This window comes from Drosophila bipectinata, chromosome XR, assembly GCF_030179905.1.
Source record: "Drosophila bipectinata strain 14024-0381.07 chromosome XR, DbipHiC1v2, whole genome shotgun sequence".
In the NCBI taxonomy this organism is placed as follows: domain Eukaryota; kingdom Metazoa; phylum Arthropoda; class Insecta; order Diptera; family Drosophilidae; genus Drosophila; species Drosophila bipectinata.
In genome coordinates, this window is record NC_091735.1 from 25,858,163 (window position 1) to 25,884,022 (window position 25,860).

The following is a 25,860-nucleotide window of genomic DNA, read 5'->3' on the forward strand; positions in this document are numbered from 1 at the left end:
TTTGGTCACGAGCACGTGAAGTCAACGAAGTCTGCGAGAGGGGAGAGGGTGACGGAGACAAAAAAATGATGGCTTCTTACATTCGTTGACCAATGGGAAGCCAGAGTTAATGCAAGTACCGTTAGTAGAAGGCGAGCGAGAGAGAAGTGGAATAGTCGGGACACAAACCGAAGAGAGCCAAATGTTGTTGAGTTTTTGGGCAAGGGAGGTGGGGAAAGAGAAGAAAATCCACCTCCTGCTGATTTCTGCGCGCCTGGTGCGCCTGGTAGTTTTTCATAAGAAATCTTTTGCGTTTTGGTCGGCGGCTCGGCTCGTGACGTCACTATCGAATCCAGAGAGTTGAAACATTGGCATCGTGGCGTTGGATTAATTTTAAGAAAATTAATAAAATACAATGGAAAGATTTAATTTTTGTCGTTTTATTGAATATATTTTAAATTAGTTAGCTATAAAATAATTTGTTTATAATGTAGAATATAATATGCATCTTTGTCTTCTCATTGAATTAGATTTTCTAAACACAAAATCGATTAGAATAACTAAAAATTAAAACACATTTCTCGATTCTTACGTCCAGCTTACTACCTTGTTTTTATTTTTATTTTTATTCATTTCACGGTTGCAGGTTCTCGTACGTTTGCTGCGCTGCATTTAACTACTAATGTACAAATATATTAAACACGTAACTGTGATTTAGGTGTATTAAAAAAAAATAATAGTATTAAGAGAAGTACACGCAAGTATTAAGTATAAAAGAAAAGGTAATCGATTGCGATAAATTAAGCTTTCTCCTTTAACAATTAACTGACCCTCCTCGAAACGTTTGCCTAATAAATACACTCGCATCGAAGCCCTAAAATACGATTACTGATAATCGAGTAAAAAAAAAAGAATTAAACATAATTGAATAGCTGCTGCTGCTGCTAGCTAGCTGGCCGACCTCTGACCTCCACAGTATGCAGCTCTCTGCATAGTGTTCGTGCTGGAAATATGTACAAAATCGACTTAATGAGGTGAACTGGGGAGACGGGATGGGACTGGGACTGGGACTGGGAATGGGAGCAGGACCTCTAACGATGACAACTAGTACTACTACAATGCATGTATCCTAGCCATCCTAACATTTATGCAACGATTGAACGATTGAACGATTGAACACACAGACACACGATTAACAATTTTGCTTGGCTTTAACATTCTCTAAACTCTTCTAGGCGAACGAACGAACGAACGAACAACTTGTATATGTATATGCTTATGATTGACCCTTCGGATTGATACTAATACACTGGTGTTGGCTGACAGAGTGGGTACAGATTGATTGATTGATTGATTACGACTAACGAACACTCCATGCCTGCAAGCAAATGGCGGAACGGATGCAAGCAGCCTCGTCTCGCATCCTATCGCTGGGACAGATCCCCATTCGTTTTTGGTACATGTATAGTAATATATGCTATGAATATGTTTAAAAGTGTACATACGTAGGCATATAGATAAGGTATAACTAGTATAATTAATGCTAGGCCGCCAGAATGGTCCTGGGCCGAATTGACATTTCTTCCTTTATGTATATATATATATATATTCGTTGAAACAATAAACTATGCTCTGTTCAGCTCGTCTGTTCAGTTACGTTCTGTTCACTTCCTCGACTTTTTCTCTTGCTTCTCGCATAACAAACATATGGGATTTATGATATGTCTACCGAAAGTCCGCCTAAATCAGCTTAACTCTATACCCTTTCAGATCGGTTCCTATCTTCTCAATTCTGCCATTACGGCCGCAATTACAGGTTTCATTTTTCATTTCAATCTAGATTTAAGCTTTCTCTTCCTCATCTCCTAGGTGTGTGGGTGTGTGTGTTGTGTGGTGGGTAAGGGACATCCCGGATCCTCGGGGGTGTGGCTCCCATGCTGCCGAAGATGCCAAGCCGTCCGACATTAACTAAAACTAACTATCCTCAAATATAAATCAACGCATCCTCCTCCTCCTGGTCGCTCCTTTTCCAGTTACAGTTCCAGTTCAACTTCCCCATCCAGCTCCGTCTCCTGGTGCAGCACCACTGCTCGATCCAGTCGCTCCTTATTCGCTCCACCAATCGGCTGCTGCTCCTCCACTCATCCTCCATCCGACCTTCCTCCTGCCTAGTGATCCTGCAGCTAGGTGACCCACTTCTCCAGTGGACGGCGCCCGGGGGCAAACTCTCCCCCTCCGCCGTCGGTTACATGCAGCACAGGAAGCGGTGAAAGAAACTCTTGGCGTTGCGGCCCGCCCGGCTGGCCCTTAGCTAACAGATGATACCCTGGTCCAGACTCAGGTTGTTGGTAGCGGCCACGGCGGCTGCGTTCTTCGCCGCGATCACCACGTGGTGGTGGTGGTGGTGATGATGGTGCATGTGGTGGTGGTGCAGATGGTGGGCAGACGCAGAGCTAGGGCCGCCTGCCGCTTTTCCTGAACTACTGCTGTTCGAGGTGGCTGTGACAGATACAGATGCTGGAGCAGATGCGGATGGTGGTGCAGATTTGGCAGTGGTGCTGCTGGCATTGCTGGGTATGTGGCTGGCGAGCGCCGATGTGGTGCCCAGGCGCTGGCTGTGGATCAGCAAGGCGGCCGTGCTGCCCGAGGAGCTGGTGGGACTGCTGCCGGGGCTGGGGCTCGGGTTTCCGTGCAGAGTTGGCGACGGCTGCTTCTTGTTCACCACAGTCAGGGGCTCGGAGGCCCGCCGGATGGTAATCATTCGTGTGGCTGTTGTCGTCGGCGTTGTGGGCGAAACTGGCGCGGCTCCTCCGCTCCGGCGGCCTCCTGTCGCCAGTCCCGTAAAGTCCTCCAGTTGGAACTTCTTCACCAAGGCCTTCACTGACGTGGCCGACCTGTGCGACTCCCCCGTCGGCGTCTTGCGGATCACCTTCGGTGTAGTTGGAGCGTCCGGGAACAGTGTGAGGGTTGCGGCCACCACTGTAGCGTCCTCAATGCCGTTGGAGCTGCCCAGCTGGATTGTGGCCACCGGCTTCTTCACAAAGGTGGCTGTGAAGGTGTTCTCCTTGTCCGAGTCCGAGGCCCTTCGCGTAGGCGTCACTATTTGGGTGGGCTTCTGAGTGCTTCCGTTCCCGAAGGTGTGGATCGCAGTGGTGGTCTCGCAGCTGGGGCTGCTCAGTAGCTTGCTGGTGGCGATCGGGATCTTGGAGATGCTGCCGCTGCTGTTCGCTCGGTAGTGACCGTTGTGCGTCGGCTTGCTGGCAATGCTCGGCTTTGGCGAATGCGATCCCACCGTCTGGGTGGCAGCGGGAGGAGTATGTTGCTGGGTCTGTGGCTGTGACTGTGTCTGTGGCTCCTTTATCGGGTCCTGATCTGCCGGCTCCTTTTCCTCGTCAAACGGATCTGCCGCTGGCACTTCTTCCTCGTCCTCCTCCTCCTCCACGTCCTCGACATCATCGTCTTCCTCCTCGGCGTCGCTTTGGGACTGGAGAAATATGGTTCTGTCCAGGGAGCAGTCGTCCTTCAGCCAGACGTGTTCCAGGCAGCCAGCGGCACTCATGCGATCGCTGAAAAAGGTAAACAGTTTAGTATTTTGGAACAGATGGAGTTAAACGGTTGGGAAGATCCTAATCTTCCCATGCACCCGATAAGATTCTCACTTTGGCTTAATTCGCAATGCGCGACGGATAAAGTCGATGGCCACCGGGGAGACACCGCCGAAGAGGTTGTTCGGAAACGTGAGGGCGCACTGCGAGATGTTGAGGAAGGTCTCCTGCTTGGTGTCGCCGCCGAAGGGCGAGAAGCCGGAGAGCAGGACGTAGGTGAGCACTCCCACCGACCAGATGTCTGTCAGAAGGGAGAGGGGTTCGTACTGGAGCACCTCGGGAGCCACGTAGTCGGGGGTTCCGGCCATTTCCCGCACATTTATTCCCTCGCACACGACCCGCGAGATCCCAAAGTCGCACAGTTTGAGGCCATCTGCCGAAATAACAGAAAATTAGGGATAAGTCTGCTGCACCTGGTAATCCACTGAATCTTACCTTCTATGCGCTCGCCGGCGAGCAGGATGTTCTGCGGCTTGAGGTCCAGGTGGGCGATGGAGCGGTCGTGTAGGAACTTAAGCGCCTTAAGCACCTCGCGCATGCAGTGGCGGGCCTGTCCTTCGGTCAGGCACTCCTCGTTGTCCAGGATCGTCTGCAGCTCGCCACCAGTGGCCCTGAAGGTGAAAATTCGTGATTAGTCGTGAGAATAATGGAATGAGCCCGGTTACGGGATTCGGAAGAAAGACTTACAGCTCCAGGAGCAGTGCTGTGTCCGAGCGCGTCTCGTGGACCGCGTTGAGGTTGACGATGTTGTGCTCTCCTGCGCAGAGCATTAGAACCGCGATCTCGTGTTTGATCTCCTTGTCGCTACTCTGCGCCCGGCGTCGGCGCTTCAGGAACTTCGCCGCGAAGTGGGAGCCCGTGTTCTTGTGAATGGCGCGTCGCACGGCGGCGAATTTGCCCCTGGAAGCGAGAAGGGGGGAAAGTTGTGTTAGTGAATGACTGGATGTGGACAGGGCGGATGGGAATGTGGACGGCGTGGAGCCACACGGCCCACACAGTGCGTATCAGCAATGAGTTGAGTTCCAAAGCTGTTCCACTCTTGGCCGAGACACACGTGAAGAACTGAACACCACACTCTAAACACCCATTCAAATCAGATCTTGGCAACTATTTTCCATCAGCTCATGCTCATGCTGTCCCAAAAACAGAAATTCCTGCAACCAACACTCGAGTTTCTTCGAGTGCACCAAATGGAATAAAATGTGACTCAACTCAACGCCTTTTGACAAAGTACGTGCCATAATGAAGCAATTGCGCTTCCGGCAACAAGCCAACAACCGAAACACGGTATCACTACTGCCAACGAAAAGTACAGGAGCCGACAGCCGACAGCCGAGAGCCAAGAGTGGTGGCCAGAAGCGGTTGAGAAAAGAAGCAGCAGCGGGGACAGAGCTGGCATACAAAATAGTTGCCCAGCTGCTCCTCCACTGCTCCCATCCATTCCGGAACCCGCCTTCTTTGCCTTCCCTACCGGCTCGTTCTCCTCCATGAAGACCCCGATCACGCAATTCCGATCACTTGGACGCCATCAGAATGGCTAAAAGGGACTTCTATCCAGTGCTGAGAATCAACCTTTAGATACTCTAGCCCTGAATACGATCGGGACTACATCGCTGACGATATTATCGATAATATCGATAAGCGATTGGCCATCATGGCCATAGCTTTCTTCCTAAAATCAGACTATATCGATCCGATTAGATGCCAGACTGGATGGGACTTTTATTCTCCATTGGGGACAATGATCGTCGTTTAGCTAATGAACCCGACTCCAGAAGGGGGCTGCCCATCAATAATGAGCTCCGCTCGACTGTCGCGACTTCAATGGACTGGTTCTCTAATTGTCCCCCACAACCTCTTCCCGCAACTCGTCTGGGGAAACCCTCCTCTCCCCTCCTCCCTCTCTGACATTGACAGCGGATGGAGGCCAACGACAAGCTTTGACTTGGACTAGGCTGCTCCTGTCTTTCTCTGTGTCCACCCCTCCCCCTCAGTGACATTGGTTTGGTCTGAGGTGTGTGGTTCGGTTGCTGGTTCCTGGTTTCTCGCTGTGTAGACAGCCGTGGCTGGAGGAGGCTACCGTGCTTAGCATTTGGGCCAAGTTAACCAGCCACTTCCACGACATCAGAAATGTGGCGGTGTCGCATCGTACATAATACAAAGTTACTCCGCCATCGAATAGAATGGTTTAGAGCCTGGTCTAAATGGCCAGATGCAGGAGGGAGTCTGGTGTCACCACTGAATCCATGTACTGATTGACTCAATTAGCCTCGCAACCCACTAGATTCCAGGGTATTGGAGCTGTCGTTCTGCCTCTGACCCTTTTGTGTTGCCATAAATTTAAATGAAATTACGATTTTTGCACTCCTCCCCCGATCTCCGCTATCCCCTCTCCGATCCACGGTCTTCGATCGCTGATCACGAACCACAACAGCAACTACAACCACACTGCCTAATTGGGCAAGGTCTTTTCAGATCGTAATAATGTTATTGCCCTCTTTCCCCCTCCTTTTGTATTATTTTATCATTTTGGAATTCCATCTGCTCTTCTGTTTCTGCTTCTGTTTCTGTTTTTTACTCGTTTTTTGCGCTCCTACCTGGCTGACCGTTACGTAAGACAGCAAGAGCCAAGACAGTCATGACTGCTGGATGGTGGATGGTGGATCGGAGCTGGGATGGATTGTGTTTGGTTTACAGTTCCAAGATGACAACTCGCCCCAAAAAGGGGCGGAGGGGTGAAGGGACGGCAGCTGCGTGGGCGTGGAATTCTTGGGCCGTTAAGTGTCAAGCTCTGGGCGGTTAAATGAACTCTAAAAGGTCACTCGGCACGATGAGCCGCCACATCGGATGGGGAGGGAGGGGTGTGGGGCATCGAAAAGCCATAGCCGAGTTCATGGTTGATCGGCGTCGGAGAATCGGAGAGCTACTGGCCCACGCAGCACTCCTGCCCTTTCGGTTGGCTGAAACCACTCGACAAGACCCGAAATTGCACTGGAAAAAACCAGCCAGCCGAAGCAGACTTTGACTTGGCTTCAATTTGAATTCATTTGCCGCTTTTCGGCTTTTAGAATGTTAAATAATTAACGCTTTATGGAGAGTTGGCCAAAAGCGAGTGTGAATTTTGTTGGATTTCAAGTGGATTTGGCGAAGCTTCTAAAATTGGTCAGCTTTGGCCGCTTTTTCTGCTGCTTTTTGGCCTGATCGCATCAAATGATCGTCAATCGATCGCATCTACATACATGGCGTATTAGACGCCCCTCCTCCAGGCCCCAGACCCCCAGGAGCCCCACTCCCAGCCTATTACCCACTAATCGCTGACGCACACGAGGCAGCTCATGATCCACCAAAGACGACAGACTGGAGACACTGAGAACTCTCGAAACTCTGAAACAAAGAGCCAAATAAGGTGGCGTTTTAAAACGCGCACAAAACGCGGCGCGTGCACGTGTCAAGATAATAGACTTCTCTGGGCCCGGGCTTCGAGGGGCTTACTCCCAGCCGAAGCTCCGAAGCTGCGCAGTATTTACATTGCCCTTTTCCAGTCATTGCCGCACCACTGGGAGGAGATTGGAAAAGGCAACAACATTAACCGAAAAGTTTGTTTTGGATTTGGAGATTTCGCAGGCGACGAGAGATCCGCCGCGATTGTAAACAAGATGTGATTTGTGTTTGAAATCCACTGGCAGAAGAGCCCAGTCTGAAGAGATCGATGCTTTCTGCGATGCTCTTCCCCTCCCTTCCATATGCAGGTCCTGCCAGCCAAACAAATCACTCGGAGATGTGCAAATACTACGCTTCAGACTCAAGAGTGCTCTGCGACCTGGCCCGTCTGCTGGCTTTCTGTTTACTTGCCCAATTGGATCCACCAGCCACCAGCCATAGAGGGAGTGGGGAGCGGCCCGCATTATGCTTTTCGCTTTCCCAGACCAGGTTGCTGGTGGTCTGGTTTCCCAGTTTCCTGCAGCTAGTTTCTTGGCTGCTTGTTTACGCATTCCCCAATGGAGCGTGTTGGTTTAGTTTTCTGGCTAGTTTATGTGATTACGCAAATCAGAACACCATTTCGGACTACCCACAACTGGGGCGAAGCCAAAGGCATCTCAATCTCTGAACAGAATTGTGAAACAAAGGTCGAATGCAAATCGCATTGGGAGCTGAACAATAACCTGAAGCATGTGTATACTCCCCCGCACTGACCGGGCTAATTCGAATGCTGATTCCGATTCCGAATCCGATTCCCATTCCGACTCTAATGGGATGTCGAACAATGTCACCCGCATTTATGAGCTAATTTGCAATTGCCAGTCGCGCTTTGCCAGTCGCCAGTCGAATTCTATAATTCTAACGAGGTGTAAATTGCTAAATTGCCATGCGGGTGCTGTTTGTTCTGGCCAAAAGGTTAGCCGGTTAGCCAAAAGCGGCCAAATGCGTCTAATGAGTCTGAAGGTTTTGTTTTCAAGTGCTTTGCTTTCGGGCTCTCCCCTTCCATAGCTCCCTGTTTCAGTGATGGATCCCAGGTAGTCTGGCGCGAACTCACTTAGAACGCACAGGGGCCAAAACAGTTCAGGTAAGCTTTCCTCCCCCCTTCCGTACCACCTTCCGCCTTTCCCGCCCCTCGTCGAGGCACTACAATAATATTTCGCAAGTTGCATTTTTCGAAAACGGCCCCAAGAATTTCCACTTCCTCTGCTTGCATCTTCGACGTTTTCTGCTCGCTGCTGCCTTTGATGGTCTGGGCCCAAAGTGCATCCAAGTTGCCTCCAAGTGTTGTTGGGGCTAGGGCTGGGGCTGGATGGATGCTTTTAGCACGTTGCGGCGAAAGAGGGAGAGCGTAGACGAGTGCAGACAGAGAGGAGGCGAGTGCAATGAACCGGGAGTAGAGTGCAGGGAAGTGGAGTACAAAATGGAGTCATCACAGCCCATCACATCACGTCACATCAGCCCCAGCCCCAGCCCCAGCCGCATCCTCGATCTGCATTCCCCATCTCCCTCTCCATTGGCAGCCCCCACCCCGCGAATGTTTCCATTTTCGTCCACATTTGCGTCAGGCTAACTAATAGTTTCTTTTATTTGAGTTTCTGGCCTTTTTTGTGACCAAGTGTTTGAAAGGTGACTAACAAGACAAGAGACACTCGTACACTGGCAAAAACTTGGTGTAGTTTTGTTGCTGAAACAGGGCACGGCGACTCCTCCCTGCAAGGAGGAGTGCTCCAGGCCATCAGTTCTCGACTGCTAGAGCAGGGCAATGGTCTATGGAGGACCTGGCCCTGGGGTACGAATTAAAAAGGGCACTCTCCAAGGGGTCATAGACCATGCTCTGCGAAAGAATCCCTCCGGAGGACCCCCAACGGTACTGCCACTGGTAGACATCACATATAGTGCTGCCATCCATCCCACATCGGGAACTGTTTCTCGCCCATGATTCATTCATGTATCGCGATCTCGAAGAGAACCATAGACGGCAAAGTGTCTTTTCATTCATGGCTTTTGTTCATAACTCATTCCTATCGGCCAACTCTGAATGAGTCTGAATAAATCAGAAATCAGAAATTTGATTTCGAAGCCCACTTCAGTGGATTCGAATACGCTTCCATTGTCCGGTGATTATGATATTCCGGGCTCGGACTGTATGGCTGCTGACTGCCGACTGCTTTTCGTCGAGAGCACTTTCCAATTTGCAAATTGACATCAATAATTTCCGTTAAATGTGCCAATTGTTAATGCGTCTTAGAGCCGAGCCAGAGCTGGCGACTTTTTCGACGCTCGCTGTCCATTTTTGGTCGGCTTAAAACATCGAGTGACGGCGAGCGGCAAAAAACGCAAACGCAAACGCAAACGCGCTCAAGCCGCGTGGGCGTCGCGCGCGCTTTGTTTTTAATTGTGAACAAATTTGGTCAGAGCTTAACGCTTAACATCGCCGAGAAAAGGTGTGGGGGGAGTGTGCTCCGCTCGCCAGCTTTTAATTCATTTAATCGAGTCCGGGCAAGGACTTGTCTCTGACTCCTCGAAGACCCTCCCCACTCACCACTCCCCGCGTGATTTGCATCTTTGCCGATTCTCAGAGCTGGGATTAATGGGACGGCATCGCTTCATTTCATTTCCGTTTCAATTAGGCGGTGTCAAGCACCCTGCGAGGTTCCGTCAACTCGGACAGGTTCACAATGGCCTGGAGGCCTGGAGCTCGGAGGAGCGGTGGGTCCTGGCGGTGGCGTTTGTTTTTTTTCTGCATGCGTTCGTGTTTGTTTTTGCGACGTTTGTTTATCTCCGCCGGGCGAAGAGGCTCTGCCTTCACGCCGAGCACTTGACATTATTACGAGCGGCTTACAGGCACAAACTCCCGTGAAAGACTCGCATTCATATGCAGATTCGCACAAAAGCTGCCTCGTAGGTGGGGCCACAGTGGGCCCACAGCCAAGTACGCATCCAAATAATTATTAATTCGAGCCAGCAGAGAAGCCCTTTGTGCCCGGGTCCGCACCGTCGACACCCACTGTCCCGGCACAGGATCCTTTCTCCGGCACATCCGCATTCATTTCCGCTTCCATCACCAGCCCTATGCCTTCTGTCAGTCAGTCAGTCAAGTGGGTGGCGGGGCAAGGCCATTGACACCCGCCACCCGCCCACTCACGAGCGCCTGGAAATGTGTCAGGCTCGTTAGCTAGTTGGTTTTCGAGGATTTGGGGACTAGGCAGGCCCAATTCTCCACCCGCCGAGTGCGATTTCCTTTCGCAACACTTTCAAGCGGCTCTGATTATGATAAATTAGTTCAACTGGCTGCTGCAGCTGCAGCTACCCCGCCACCGCTCCCAGGCCTATGCCCCAATTGACTCGAGTTGGCTTTTGGCCTGCAGCTCGTGTGGCTGGGGCTGTTGTTATCCTTGAGCTGCCAGTTGCGGCGCTTTATTTATTTTAGTTTCTGCATCGACTGTGATTGGCTGGCCATTGATAAGAGCTGGCTGGCATTCCTCGAGTTCTTTGGAGCCGGATTGCTGGATCGCCGATCTCCAGACATGTTGACGTGTCTGGCGACTGGCCAGGAGGGCTGGGGCGGGTATTAGGATCAATAACAAGCCAGTGGAACAGATGCCTTCGTAGGACCGCAAAGCTCTATCTGCTGCTTTATCTTCTGGCCGGAGAGGTCTTATTGTTAGACACGTAAAACGCGAGTCCGAGTCTCTGCGGAGGAGATAGCGCGAAGAGCTCGAAACACGCAGTTAACTGCACAGACTGTGTTTATGCAGAGCACATACACTCATGCGACGTACTGTACGTGTCATCGGCGAAATCAAGGCCGCTGGAGCAGTTCGTACACATACCCTTGCTGGGGGTATTGTGTTTCACCAAGAATTTGTATTCTTCTCTCTCTGGTGGGGCTTACTCCAGTTGAGTTCCGATTTCGAAGCTTCGACCTTGGGCTGTAGTGGGACTTGATGTTTCCCGGGTGTTTCTGGTAGAGCTACGACGCAGAGTCAGGAGTGATGCCTACTCCTCCACTCCCTCTGCCTTGCCAAAATTATTTATTTTCCTTTCGGTTGGGCTCGCTTATGCCTCGTGTCCCGATTGTTATTGTTGCCGTTCCGATAAGGCGGATGTGTATGCGGCTGGCGGCTGGTGGCTGGCAGGAGGTGAGGCATCTCCCCCGGACTGGCGGGAGGCGACTTTTGCATGCGGGGCCCAGCGCGAGATGGGAGTTTCTTGGGAAACCCAACTGGCAGCAGCCACAAATTATGATTTTCGTGTTTAATTGTTGCCTCCCCGCCGCTCCACATATGCGGCATGGGACACATGCCTCTTGCAATCCCCGCCCCGCTCCTTCTCCGCTCCGGCCAGCTGCCGTCGAAGGCTGAGCTCTCGACTCTGTTGTTTCTTTAAGCTGCTTAAGAGGTTACATAAAATCGGAGTCGAGCCTCAATGAAGGGCGGGCGAGGCAGCGAAACCGGGAGTAGTATACATATGTGGAGCGATATGTCATGCAAGCAATTTGGACTAACGGCCCGACTAGCTAGTTGTCAGGTTGGTCCGGACTCCGGACTGTTGTTCCAAACCAGTTGGCTGACCCGAGACCAGGGTTTCTCGGAAGAGTCTTGCTCAAGTTTCAGAACCAAGCCAAGCAACAGTTTCTTTCGGCGGCGTGATTCATTTTCATACACGGCTCTTTACCGCTTCAACATGTTTTTTGTTTGGATTTCGGTTTTAAGGGTATGGCGGTATGGCGGTATGGGGGTATGGGGGGTTAATAAAAATAAGTCGGTTAAGTCAACACTCCGGCTTGGCCCTTGACCTCCTCAACTGCAGTTTCGACGCATTTTCAGGCTTTCTGGCTCTGGCTCTGGGCTCTGGGCCTTTCCCTTTGCCTTTTGGCTGTTATTTCCACCCCCCGCCCCCTCTACTGGCCAGCCTGCTGTCATTAATACTTTGACTTTGGCCTTTTGTGGTTAACATTATCCAAACAAAACGCTTTGGCACCCACAAAAATACGAGAGCTCGGCAAAGCAACACACACAGCACACACACAACACACGAAAAAAGACTGCAGTTGATTGACAGAATTGGGACGACAACAAAACTCCTACAACAACAAGAGCGTTTGAATTCTGCATGCGTGAAACCCAGCGAAGCGTTAAAGTTCAAAGCGTTGAATTACACGACACTGTGAAGCAGGGGGGAGGGGCACGGGGCAGGAGGTTGCCAGGGGCAGGCAGCAGGGAGCAAGGGGCAGCACGCCAGAGTGCCTTGGTTTTGACTTTGATGCAATAACGTGGCCATAACCACGCACACTTCTAGCCAGCTTCTTGTTTCCCTCAAAACACATCTTGCAGGCCTCACAGGGCCTAAAAGAGTTACGTAATTTGCCATCCATTTCCCCGATTAACGGTTGATCGTCGAACCAAAGCACCCCAAGGCCGTCCCCCTTCTCCCACTCGACCTGATCCCATTTGAAGGATGATTCATGGACCAAGAACGCTCTACCTTCGGCTGCGACTGCTGCTGCTGCTCTTTCTCCGTCCTCTTCTTTCTTCAGGCTTTGTGGAAGAAGCGTCTTCCCCCGGATTCTTCGACTTGGGAGACCGCGTCATGCAGCAGCGAATGAGTCACAGGTCTACGAGTCCATTAAATCACACCCAGAGGGAGGGGGGCGGGCGCACTGCCACAGGAATCCCTCTAGCTGATCCCAAAAGGATCTGAAGCCTCTCCAAGACCAACCTGGAGACCGGATCCGTCTTTATTCGTCCCAGACTCGCTCCTAACAGAATGCCAGTCAATTATGCTAATTTCCCCCGCTCCGCCGCCGTCCACCCCTCGCCCCTTGCACTATTCTCCTCTGCTTCTTCAAGAGCTCTTATTTTTCCCCATGCCACAGCATTTCTCTGGGAAAAAGTGGAAATGTTTTCACACATGAATGCGAATGCATTTTCTGTCAGGGGCGGGGGCTTAGGTGGATCGATGGGGGAGTAGAAAAGCGCGGGGGGCAGGAGCCGAGAGGGGCTCCAACTGGCAGCATCAGCCATTGAAAGTTTTTCCATCAGCCGGCGAGGCCAGCGATTTGATGGAAACTTGTTTCCAGTTTGCAGACTTCAGACTTCAGACTGCTGACTGCTGACTGCAGACTGGAGCCAAATTGTGGGAAATTTCATGGAAACGCTTGTGGTCCGGGGAGTCCCGGGGGGAGAGTGTGCAGTGGCATAAATGAAATACAAAAGCCTGATTTTATAGAGTGAATTAAAGTCTCCAAATTCTTGGCATGCAAGGGAGTTGCTCCGCTGCTCGTTCTGAACTGGTTCCCCGCGATTCCCCAAGGGTTCTCACGTATCTCCGGCTCACATTTGTTTAATGCTCAGTCCCAGTCTCAGGCCCAGGCCCAGGCCCAGTCCCCCCATTAGCGTGACTCGGAGTCTTCAATCTGAAGCCAAATCCAGGGTAGAATTATAAAGAAGATTAAACCATTGACGGAGTACGTAGAAAGCGGGAAATAGCTGAAGAATTTCCTTAAGAAGCTTCTGTGAGATTCCGCGATGCACCGCAAAAAACCAGAAGTGCCTTCTGAGCACCTCAGCCAGCCAGTTCTCATTAAACGCCCAATAAAATGTGATTGATGATCGCTCACCGCAATCTTGAATCATTATTATTGATAATCCAAAGCCGCCTCACAGGTTAAATATATTCATTACAGCGGAGAGTTTGGCATTTAAAGAGTGACTTCACCGCTCCTGGCCAGAGCCAGAGTCAGAGCAACAGCCAGCACTATCGTTTTCTATAAATAATATATAAATAGCATTATGATTGCCCCTCGCAAACTTGGCCCACTGGCCGCCAAGGTGGAGTCGCAAATTAAAACGGAAAATGGAAAAATGGAAATGGAATAAAGAGCTGCCACTCTCTGGTGAGACTTGATTGGGGAATCGCTGGCAGAAATAATCGAATCGAAGTGCAGACACGCAAGCCACTCTTCTGCTTTCTGCCAAGTGAAAGAAAAAGTTGGGCATGTGAGCCGGAAAATGTTCCCCCGGTGGGGGAAACTGTGAGGGAAACTGCGGGGGACACTGCCCCCCAAAGTCAGAAATCAGAAGAGCTCTCATTGGAACCACTCGTGCTTGGAGGGCCTCTTATCGATGCGAGTGGAGAATTAGACGAGCGCTTGGAGAATAATTTCCAGATTATGGATACGGAATTCTATGGCCCGATAAAGAAAATTCTTCGGCAGATATGCAGAGAACCCCTACGTGGTATGAGCTCCAAAGGGAGTTTATGGTTCATGTCGATCCAGAAGAGCACTAATCTCGAATCTATTCGATGCAGATGGCGCTATTTCTGATCTCTGATTTCTGACTTTTATGGACTTTTATTGTATTTAGTTTTATTTTTAAGTCGTGTCGCCACACCCTGCGTGTGTAAAATAAACAATTAATTGGCAATTAATTATTTTTATAACTCTTTAGCAGTTTCGCGTGTGTGAGAATATTTTTAATTTTACGAGGTGAGGCAGGGCAGGGCGAGGTGAGGCGAGGCGGTCGAAAAGGAAGTAAGCGGAAAAAATGGAAACTAAAAGTAGCCCCATGCTCATAATGATTTTCGGGGCAGCGTAGACCCACCGAGCGAGTCCCAGCGCAAATATTTTTGCTGAATTTTGCTTTTAGCTTTTTTTTTTTTTTTTGGCCAAAAAATGGGTCAAACATGTGACGCTGACGCTTCGGCGTTGCAGTTGCAGTTGCAGCTTTTACTTTACAGGTTTGCGAGCAGGAGGGAAGAAGAACCGGCTGCCCCAGAGGCGCGGAGACGAGGACGAGGAGAAGGAGGGGCGCGACAGATAGAGAAAGAGAAAGAGAGGGAGCGATGGCCAAGTAAAAGTGAGTTTCATTTCGGTTTCACAACTTTCCTCTCCTCCGGTGGGTGGTTTGGCTTCCTCTCAGAGCGGTTTTGGGGAAAATGGGAAAAATGGAAAACGGGGGGATACGGAGGAAAACTGGCAGAGGAGCTCGCCGAAAAGGGGGTCATCAGGCAGCTTTGGGTTCAGTGCTGACTATCTCGAGGAGGGCTCTTCCTCTCCCTTCCGATGGGATGCTCTTCCCTTCTGAGCTGGCATTGGACTCAGTTATGCTGCGGCAAGGGCAGAACCCTGGGGTTGCATTAATGCACAGCACGTAGGCCCCCTGGCTGCCCCGCCCGTGGCGATCGCGGCACGATCTCCCCGCCAACTGCAGCGGAAGAGCGCCGGAGCCCAAGAGTGCACTGAGAACGAGCACCTAAATTTATGCCACATAGTTCCCATAGCGTATTTTTAGAAATTCTCCTACATTTCTCTGGGTGTAGCCGATAAAGAGGGGGCGGCGGACACGCAGACAGGGGACGGACAAGCGGACAGCGGACATGCAGCGGTGCATTTTTATGATTCTTTTATACTATTTATACAATTCGGACGTTGGTTCCCCTTTGGGAGCTCGTGGGGAGCCAGCCCGGAGCTACCGAAGCGGACAAAACAAGGCAAAATCATGCGTAAAGATTTTTGTAGAAGCATGTGAATGATTTTGCTTCCGAGGGGCGGGGGTTCCCCAGTTCCGCTTGCAAGGGACGGTCTTAGAGGGAGGGTAGGGGGGTAGGAAGTCGAGGCATTTAAAATTTGAATGCGTCAGGCGTGGCTTCTGTCGCAGCTATGTACGTTTTTGGGGGGAAACTAGCTTGGGGGTGACTCACTAGTAGTTGCATTTCTCCCGATTAATTTCACTTTCCATTGATGCCCGACTTGGGATCGGATATCGGTTACCGAAGGGCCTGAATGGCGATGCGAAATAGTAAACAGAGGGTGGGGAAGTCGCCTATATCGAGTGAGGCATGTGTGCGAGTATAGTATCGAGTAGTAATTGCGGTCTTTCTTCCCCTACCACGTAGTGCGGTTCAGAATCAACAAATTCAACTTCAATTACGGGCCCAGAACACTGACGAGGGCACTTTTCATTCATTGATCTCCCACACCCTCGATGGTGCTGTCTCAGCCGCCCTGCTTTCGGTTTCATTCACTCATTCATGCGTGCGATCGCCCATTCACTCACTCAGTAGCCAGCTCACTCACTCACTCGTTCATTCATTCATTCATTCAGTCATTCATTCGTGTGCACAAATTAAGCTAAAAGAGGGAAATACGGAACCCACAATTGTTTATTTATTCTTAGCTTGCCGCCACACTTTCCTCCTCCAGTTCCTCTCAGTTTTTCAATTAAATTCCAGCCCGAGTCCCGCTCCTCCTCCCCTATCCGATCGATAAACACATCAAATGCCAGGGAGATTCGAAAGCCCTCCCCACTTCGAGTACTCAGAACCTGGGCCTCCGCTCGTCCTGAGCCTGAGCCTCAGCCTGTTTCGAAACTCATAATTACCCTATTACATGTTTGGGGAAAATGTGCAGAAAATGTGGCAGAAACAAAGCCCAGGGGGCTAGAAAGGTGGGCTCGCTGCTATGGTGATGGGATGGGTGAAAACAAAGCGCACTACAAAACAGACAATGGAATGTGGCGGCCCGAAAACGGAGTTGGCTAACATCAACACTTTTTGCCGAGTGCCGTCTTCGTGTGTGTGCAATTGTCTTCTTTGCGGTTTTGGCGCGACTTTCGCAGCAGTGTCCGCATTTTTGCCTTCTCCCCCAGCTCCCCCACCCCACTCCATCACTTCATCACAACAGCAATCCGTCTCCATCCCATGGATGCAAAGCAGAAACCCTAAGCTCTCAGACGCTTCCCTTTTCGTAGGAAATAATGTTGCATAATTTATGAGGGGAAATTGTTATAGTTTTCCCATTTTTTTCTCTTCCCAGTGGCTCAGCTTCAGCTCGGTCGCTGGTTTATCGCAGCTTTGGTGGCAATAATTTGCCAACCACTCGGCCAGCGGCCTTGAAGGGCCAACAGATTCGGACGGCCGTAATTGCCCGTCATTTGATCTACTGGCCATAAGCAAAGGTCAGCTTCCTCTTGGGCAACCAAGTCGAATCCAAGCCACTGGCTAGCTGCACCTTTCGGCCATTCTGGGCCACAATTCGGCAATTGCCTCATGAAATTACACCCCACCGATCTACGATCACCGATCACCGATCACCGACGTGTGTGCACACACGCTCCGAAGCAGAGGAAGAAAATCTGGCGCCAGCAGCAGCGGCAATTATGAGCGCAAACGCCAACGCGTTTTGGCGGCGGTTTTAAACGCCAGCTGCTGGGGCTGGGGCTGGGGTATACCAGCAGAAGGGGTCGTAGAAGGCGAGCTTGTACCGTGCAGATTATATAGATTATGGGTTTATAGGTGGGGTGTGTGTGGCTCGATAGTGTGCCGGCTGTCCTACACCTATGCCCCCCACCCGAGCCCCTGCTCCCCCCTCCCTGGATCCGTAATCTCCGTAAACAAATATGCAAATCAATTAAATTCACTTTTGTTGTTTGTTTTTCGCTCTCCTGCCCGCAAACCGCTGTTTGGCTAATTGGAAATGCCGCAGGCGTCCACCGGGTTCTAAGCTGTCACTGGCCCCCTCGCCTGCCACCCCACCCAGCCCCACCTGCCGCTCTATGCACTCTGAGAAAAGGCGCGAGAGCTACGCGGCTTTCAGCTTTCTGGTGTTAGATAACTATTCTGTCTTCTAATGTTTGCACGGCCTCTTCTCCCAGTGTAAGAGCCTCCCGAGCGCCGCCAACCGACTGACATAATAATTACCGCAGCTTGGCGACAAAACAATTTCTCCCCGAGAGCCCCTGCCGTTGAGACGGGCCGGGTTGGTCGAGCGTTTAAGACTAATCGCCGGCTTGGGGACGAAGACCGTCTTCCAAGCCAGTCTTTTTTGTCGCCGCCGAAAGCCCTCTTCAAAGCCAACACGGAACGGTTCCTTTTGGGCCACTTCCACTTAATATATTTGTGGCATGTATTTCGCGTCTGTTGTCTCTTTCGCTGGCATTGAACCATGAAATGTTTTCTACGCTCCGGCTGCAATTTCCCCGCCCCATTGTGCGTCTTGCTTTGCGGTCTCGCCACTGGCCCGGCCCGGCTGTGGCAAGTCCGCCATTAGATAACTCATAGACAAAAGCCCCACCGACCATTGCGCGTACTCATATTCGCATTCGCTTCCCTCTGCGCCGTTTTATGCAATTTCTGTTGCCTTGAAAGTTGGCCAAGCGGACTGTCGACTGGCTACTGGCTACCGCTTCGCATTCGGGTGGGACATGACTGTCATGTTGGGCAATATTGGCGGCGGGAGGATTCGATGAAGGGCCTGCCACCTCAAACCCCGCACTCATTAGGATGATTCTCTCTTGGAAGCCATTTCTTTGCCTGCTTCTGGTTTCAGAAGACTCCGTCTTCTCGGTTTCTCGCAGCTACTTTCTTTTTCGAGCTCAGACGGCTTCTACATAATGCAGGTACTCTCTCCGTTCTCCGTCCCCCTTTCCCCTACCCGCCCGTGTGCGAATTTTTCACGCTTTTCATTTCTCGCAATGTTATTTAATTTTTTTCCTGCAGCTCTGGTTGACGGATCTTGGCTTCTACTCGGTCGTCTTCGCTTTGTGGGGCTTGTCAATTATTTTATAATAAACGAGGTGAAGACGCGGAGAGATGGAGCGCAGAAAGAAAGAAAGAGAGAGAGTTGCTGGTGCAGCAGTCGCAGAAAAACGATCTGGGCCAAGAACATAGCCCCTGCCGCGGACAAAAAGGTATAGTTGGTGGCTGGCTCTTTTCGGGGCTTACTCGAGCGACGTCGCTCGAAAATTGCGGGTAAGTGAAAAGCAGTTTGTCCACCAAAATGAGCCAACAGTCAGCCATCGCTAATTGGTTAGCTGCAATTGGCAGTCAGCTTTTCAATGAGCTGACCCACAAAGCGCTTACACCGCAAACAAATTCGGAGAGTCTTGCGAGCGATTCACCACTTTTTGTTTGGATCTGAAGCAGTATCTTTATCTGGCAGATACTCAGAGACCAGAGACCAGATGCCCAGCTCCACTTCACCTTCTCTCCAGCCCAAAGCACCCGTTCTTTTTTCGAGTTTAGCCACCAAATGCTGGCCAAATGTGATAAACATTTTGCGCAACCCGTGCGAAGTGGCACATTTCGGGGGGTGGCACGGGGCATGGGGCATGGGCCGGTTGCCGTGGGCGGCATGCACCTCAAGAGGCGTGGCGTTGCCTTAGACACCGAAACGTGACCGCAAATGTCAGGCAAATTGGCAAATGGCAACAAACAGCCGAAAACGAAAACAACAGACGAATTTCAATTAACACAATTTAGGGAGTGGGAGTGGGAGGCAGGGAGGCGGTGGCTGGGGCTAAAAGGGGTGTGGCAGCACTAATATCTGAGGTTTATTCCCCAGCAAGTATGGTGTGGCAGGTGCGCAGGCTGCACTTTTCCCGCAGTGAGCTGTCAACACTGCAATTAGCCGATAACTCACTTGCCACTTTCCCGCTTAACTCGAAAAGGGCAATAAAAAATGGCCAAAATATGTACTGCGGAGGAAGGGGAGTTGGCAGCTCATTAGGCGGAAGCAGCCAGCTCCCAACAAGGGGAGGGAGGGAGCCCCAGCTAGTTGGTCGAGACTCTGGACTCACTCATGGTATATGCTTCTTCGGTGGATACTCCCACTGGGCTTACCTGGAAAGAGAGAAGAGAACACAAATTAAGTGGATTGTATGGTGAGGGGGGGATCTACGATCTACATAGTTACTGAAAGCACTCACGCACTTTTCCTCCCAAGGCCCAGCCACTCCGGGGCCTGCCCCTCCCCCGTTTGTACTTGTACTGTAATCAGGGAAAATGACAATTTCTTATCAACCAACTAGCAACACCCGAAAGCAACAAAAGCAACAAGAACAACATGCGGCAGCAACAGCAACAGCCCGCATTGTCGTGTCGGCTGTCCTCAATTTGCGTAAAATGGCACAACGAAATAAATTAAAATGCAGCAAGTCTCGAGTCGTTCCCGAGCCGACTCTTAATATTTTCCATATCGCACGCAGAACGCACGGGGCGGAGGCCGCGGAGGGCGGCAGTATCGCGGGTCAGAGGCGTGACGATAACAAAACAAACGAACGCCGGTCTGGGAATTGTTATCGAAGTCGAAGACAAAAGAAGACGGGCGGGGGAAATGGAAAACTCGAATCAACGACTTGAGAAAGAAGAGGAGAGATAGCAAAGTGCTTTATAGGAATATTATTTTATTTATTTTTTTATAATAAGAAGTCATGAAGTTCTGTCATCACTACAGATTCGATTCTATAATTAATTATTTCAGAAAGAGTATTTGAGATTCGAACTATTTCTCCCCTAGACTTGGGCCCTAGAATTATTGAATATTATGGGGCAGGGCTGGGGGCAGGGCTGGGGGTCGAGTGATAAGACGGCAAGAAGTCAGGGGCCTATCATTCTGGAGCCTCTTGCTGTGTGTTTCTTCTCCCTTCTGGTGGGTGCTGCCGTCTTGTTATTATCTGGCTGTCGTTCTTCTGGCTGCTGCTTGTACTGAATTTTGTTCAGCTGCTGGTGCTGTTGGTGCTGCATAGACTTTTAATTTGCATTTTAGCAGCAGCAACGACAGCCGCCAAACGAGCTGCAACAACGACAATAAATGTCCGCTCGTTATGGCGGCGGCAAAAGTTCAAAGGAGCTCTGTTTTTGTTTTCATTAGTTTTAGTTTCAATTTTAGTTTCAAGTAAAAAGCGACAAAGCATTGCGCAAAAGCGGGGCAGGGTGGAGGAATCTAGCGGCAACTGCCCCACGACAAAATCAATTTATATATAAATATGGGCAGCGGCACGACTTTGGAGCTATAACAATTCTCGCCAATTCTGTTCAGTTGGTTCTAGCTATCATAGCTTCCATTTCATCTCAGTCCTCAGTCCTCAGCCGACTTGGCCTCAGCAGGAGTCCCGAAACAACCAGTAGACCAGCAGCAGGCCACCCACCAGACCAGACGGAAAATGAGGAAATGCGGCCAAAAGCCAGCGGGTTTTCAAAACCGTTTCTGCTGAAGATTTGTGCAAACGCCACCTTAATTGATTCTCCCGACTTGTTGCCATTTTTTACGGCGAAACCTTCAGATCTCGCTGAGCGGGTGGTGTCGGTTGTGTAATCGCCGGAGACCGGAGATCGGAGACCAGTGGAGATGCAAACCACTTAAGGTCATCCGGGCCAGCTTCCGCTTTTTCTCCGAGTGTACGTGGGGGCGAACGCGACGGCGAGGGGGAGGGCGGCGGCGGCGAGTGGCAAAAGATAATTAATGGCACCACTTGAATGCAATTATTGCATGGATATATTGTTAAGACAATAAATATTGGCTGCTTGTTTAATCGCTTGTTGTTTCTGTATTAGATACTATTGCTATTTTTTTTTGTTGTTCGATGCTTTGAGATTTGTGTGTTGTTGTTGTTGTTGTTGGCGGCAATTAACAAAGGCCACAACAACCGGCGAGCCGCATTGCATCGCCCCCAATCCGGAGCTAAATAAAAGTATAAAAAAGCCTAGCCAGCCGCCTGTAAACGGAATAATAGAATCACGAAAGACGTTTCTGAGCACGCATTTAGGCCGTATTCGTTGGCCCGGCTAATGGGGAGAGTGGCCCCTGAGTTCCCCTGCCCCCCGAAACACTCACTGCTGCAATGGGCACAATTAACTAACAATTGGCTGGGGAATTCAAATGCGGTGAGATGGTGATTCACGAAACGAGTTTCTAAGTGAGTCACTTCTTCAGAGTGTTTTGGCTTAGTTGGGCTGCAAGGCGGCTGCTGGGCTGATTCAAGTTATGCTAATTGGGCTGACCACTGGCCACTGGCCAGTTTTGACAGTTTCATTTCAATTACCTGCTCAGCAGGCCTTGAAAATCATCCGGATTTCACAGCCACTAGGTCTTCCTAGTCAGTAATCCTTTTCCGCTCAACAATTGGGTCAGAGGCGCCCCAAGGACACTGCTGCAAGACGCCACCCACATCCACCATGGCTTTTCTGGCTGGAACTGGGGATTCTTCGGGGTCTGCCTGACAAAGGGCTTCTCTGGCGGATCCCTTCCGATTCTCGGATGCCCAAACAAAGCCTACATAGTATCATAGTATCAATACCATTGGTTTCAATACCAAAGTGATAACATTCTGACTGGCTATTTATGCTGGCATTCTCCGGCTGGCTGTGCGAGTATCGGGCAGTCACTGACTCAGACCCACTCCACTTCCCAGTTTATTATTTCTGGCTTGCATGCATAAATCAGTGCTGAGATTAGCCCCTCCCAGGGGCCTAGTCCGGGAGGGGGGGAGCTCACTCAAACGCTCTACAGAGGCCAGAGCCCCCTGAAAAGCGTCAGCCCCGCCACTGGCTTCGCCTTGCCGTAAACGTGTTTGCATCGCGATGCCTGTTGGACTTTTCTAGCGCCGTGAGTTATTGGTATTTGTTGTTAATTTGCCAACAGCAGGGGCTGGGGCGGTGGGGGGGGAAGGGGCGGCTTTACTTTGTTCGAGGGGGGCGGTCGCAATTTATTGAACGCTTAAGTTTATAAGTTAAAAAGCTAATTGAAGTTTGACGTTGGAAACAACAACTGGGGGGGAAACTAAAGCCGCACTAAATCATGAGCTGGCGGTTTTTGTCGCGAGCGCGTTTTGCCAGGCGCTGTTTTTGCGGCGCCACCGCGCCAACAGCCAAATCCGACCGCCGAAACAATAACAAATACTAACTGCCCCGTTTTGGCAGCGAAACACGGAAAAAGGCAATGATCGAGCTATAGCTATAGCTATAGCTGAGCTTTAGCGTTCGAGACATCCATATCTGTATCTGAGAGCATTTGGCATCTTTTCTGGAATCGACTATCGAATCGAGAAATCGCGAGCGCACTGCCTTTGATCGCGGCTTGTGGGCGCGGGTGGTGCTGGAATTCACGCGCCAAAAACCAGTCAAGACTTACAATTACAGCTTCTACCTCCATTTCCGCGGGCTGGCTGGCTAAGATGGGAGAGTTATTACAACTACGCTGGAACACGCCTGTCATCGTCAGCAGCTCCTCGGCTGTCAATCCAAACTTCAAAGCCCTCGACACATTTCACAATTGCGATATAGCCCATAAAACAAACTCCCCCGGCCCCGTCCCCGAGACCGAGTCGGTTCTATTTAGCATTTGCATGCAAATTATGCTAATTAAAACTAGACAAAACACGTTCATAATGCACACTGGGTGTTTCTCTTGACTTGGTTCGGTTCGGTTAGGTCCCAAAGATCTCTTTCCCCCCGAAGAGAACACCACTCACCGGGGTTCGGTTTGCCATATTCAGACTCCGACCGAGACTCAGACCCAGACTGGGGCTGGCATATGTGCCTGCTGGTTGGAATATATAATGCACTCCCTGACAGCGGGAAGTGAATTTTTCACAAGATAATGGTAGTGCTAACACTAATTGTTCTACCAAGAACTGTATGGGCCATGACACTGCTAAGCCACTCAGAGGATCATTCTATTCTGACTTTTTCCCAAAATGGACTTTGAGTTGTACCAATCGAGGGGGTCGGGGTGCCGGGTTCCAGCCACAAACAGCCAAACAGACAGTTGGCCTGGCCAAGTTCGAGCCAGCTCGGTGTTGCCAAATTGTTTGTCACGATTCTTGGGTTGCGTGCCAAAATCTTTGGCTCCGATTGTAATTAAATATGGTTATATAAAATGTATTAGAGCTTGGCCAAGAAGCCAAGTTCAAGGTTGGCTTGCACAGCGGCAGTGACCTTCTTGGGTTGCCCGGGTGACCGGGCTCGTACTCCATTGTTCTGCGGCGAAAGTTTGGCTCTTGTTTCGGGGAATACTTGACCCAATTAAGCCCATTGTTCTGGGCCTATTTAGCACTACGACGATACCGTTAACGACATGGCTTTAAGTTCTATGAATTGGCTATAAGCATTTGAATAAATTGAGAAATTTGCTGAAATTATGGGAAACTCTGGCCCTATTATAGTGCGGGAATCAATATTCGGGGATCTTGGCCTGTTTTCCGATGTGGGCTCAAAGAAAGTCAGCTCTTGGTTTCTCCACAGAGTTGGAGCGACTGACAGCCACAAGGACAAGACGTAGGCTCGCCGAAAAACAATCGGAGGGAACAACAATCAAAATGCCAGCCTCTGGTCGAAGTCGAAATCGAAGTCAGTGATTCAAAGCCGGGCCTCGGTCCGTGGGCGGCCCAACGTCTTGATTTTATTTTATTTGTCTTACTTTATGGCTTTTCGGGCTGGATTTTGGTGGTTGTGGTGTCAATGATGACACCATATCAACGTCACAGCCAGCGAGCGCCCAGTTACTGGCCAAAGTGCACAGCCCACACGCAGACGGAGCGTTTAGAGGCCCAGAAGATGACTAGTAGCCACAAAAGCCGACCGAATAAACACCAAAATGAAACAGCCAGACACCACACTCCTCCCAGCAATACAGGTGCATCAACATTAACAACAACAACAAATCCAATTCCGAATCCGAATCCGAGTACAAATGGAAATATCGAAACGAATCGGGTCGAAACCAAAACGCTACAAAAATGTTAAGCGAGACTCTCGTGCGGTTTGTGTTTGGGCCTGTTTGCTGCTGCTGTTGTTGTTGCTGTTGTTGTGTTTTCGGTTCGGTTTCGATTTTTAATGCATTTTGACCAAGTTTGTTTAGCAGGCGCCTAAGCGGCGACAAGGTCGTTCAAGGTAGTCCATAAACTGTGTCTGTGTCAGCTCCGATCGGGCCGAGAGGCGGCACATGCTGCGTATACGCAATGTGTGAAGTGGCTATAGCCAACAATCGGTCGTGAATCAGTCGCTTATTATGATAGTCCGACCAACTCGTTATTAAATAACTGCAGTTGGCTCTTCTGAGACCCCTGAGACCCCCTGGAATTTTGGATCTCAGTACCAAGCCCCATGTACTCCTCCGCCGCAGCATAGCTCGCCAGCAATTAGCGATTCAGCTGGCACCGCGACCTTGTCCCTATTGGGCCGCCGCCCTTTCTCCCTCTCGCTTTTACTTCCTACTGCTTTCGGCCTTGGCCTGGACGGACTCCCCCTCCTTTCTCTGCTGATCCGATCTGCCGGGCCACTGATTGCTCATTGTGCGCTTAATGATTTCGCATTGCGATCCGGCCAGTTGCCTCGCAGCCTTCGGCTTACCTATTTGCGCCTTTGGAACCGAACCGAACCGAACCGTTTCTCAATTGGCACTTACTGCAGATACCAATTGTGTGTGGTTTTTGGGTCAATAGATTTGAATTCCGCGCCGTTTGTTGAACCTGGTGTTCCGCGCACCAGATCGCGGTCTGCCCCCCAATCTCCCGTTGAGAGCCGTCTACCTTTCACAACCAAGACAAAAAGCCGAGAAACCAAATATAAAAGAGCTAGATCAGGTAGAGGTGCTGGCAACTGGGATCTGGGAGCTGGAAGCTGGGGGAAGCGGGAAACTATTATGCAATGCCTGGGCCTGGGATCACAATAATAAGCAGCAGTGGCGGGCAAAATGCAAAATCAATTAATTATGAATAATACATTTTTGTAATAAAAAATCTATCAATATATCTAATGCGAGGCAGCGGCGGCGGCACAATGCCATGTATCTGTATCTCGCAGATACACATTACAAGACTCGCAATTGACAGACGATAATTGATGGTTATTGCCGTTTGCAAAATGGATCCCCGGGTGAGTAATGGAGCGGAAATATGCGAGTGTCTTGCAGATGGAGGATAGAGCGAGCTCTCGGCTCTCGGCTCACGCCCACGCCTCGGACTTTATTTTATTTCAGCCCCCATCCCCACCTCCACCTCTGGTGCGTACGTAT

General features: G+C 50.4%; 1 protein-coding gene across 2 annotated transcripts in view; it reads right to left on the reverse strand.

Annotated features, from left to right (window-relative positions):
- Nucleotides 1-403: 403 nt before the first annotated feature.
- Drak (Death-associated protein kinase related) overlaps nt 404-25,860 on the reverse strand; it is a 44,695-nt gene continuing 19,238 nt past the window's right edge. For both annotated transcript variants that reach the window (XM_017237488.3, XM_017237489.3), the window contains exons 3-6: nt 4,272-4,484; nt 4,020-4,195; nt 3,639-3,957; nt 404-3,545 (exon numbers count right to left, since the gene is read on the reverse strand). In XM_017237488.3, the coding sequence (XP_017092977.2) occupies nt 2,291-3,545; nt 3,639-3,957; nt 4,020-4,195; nt 4,272-4,484 (1,963 nt within the window). In that variant the 3' untranslated portion in view covers nt 404-2,290. The remainder of the gene's footprint in view (nt 3,546-3,638; nt 3,958-4,019; nt 4,196-4,271; nt 4,485-25,860) is intronic.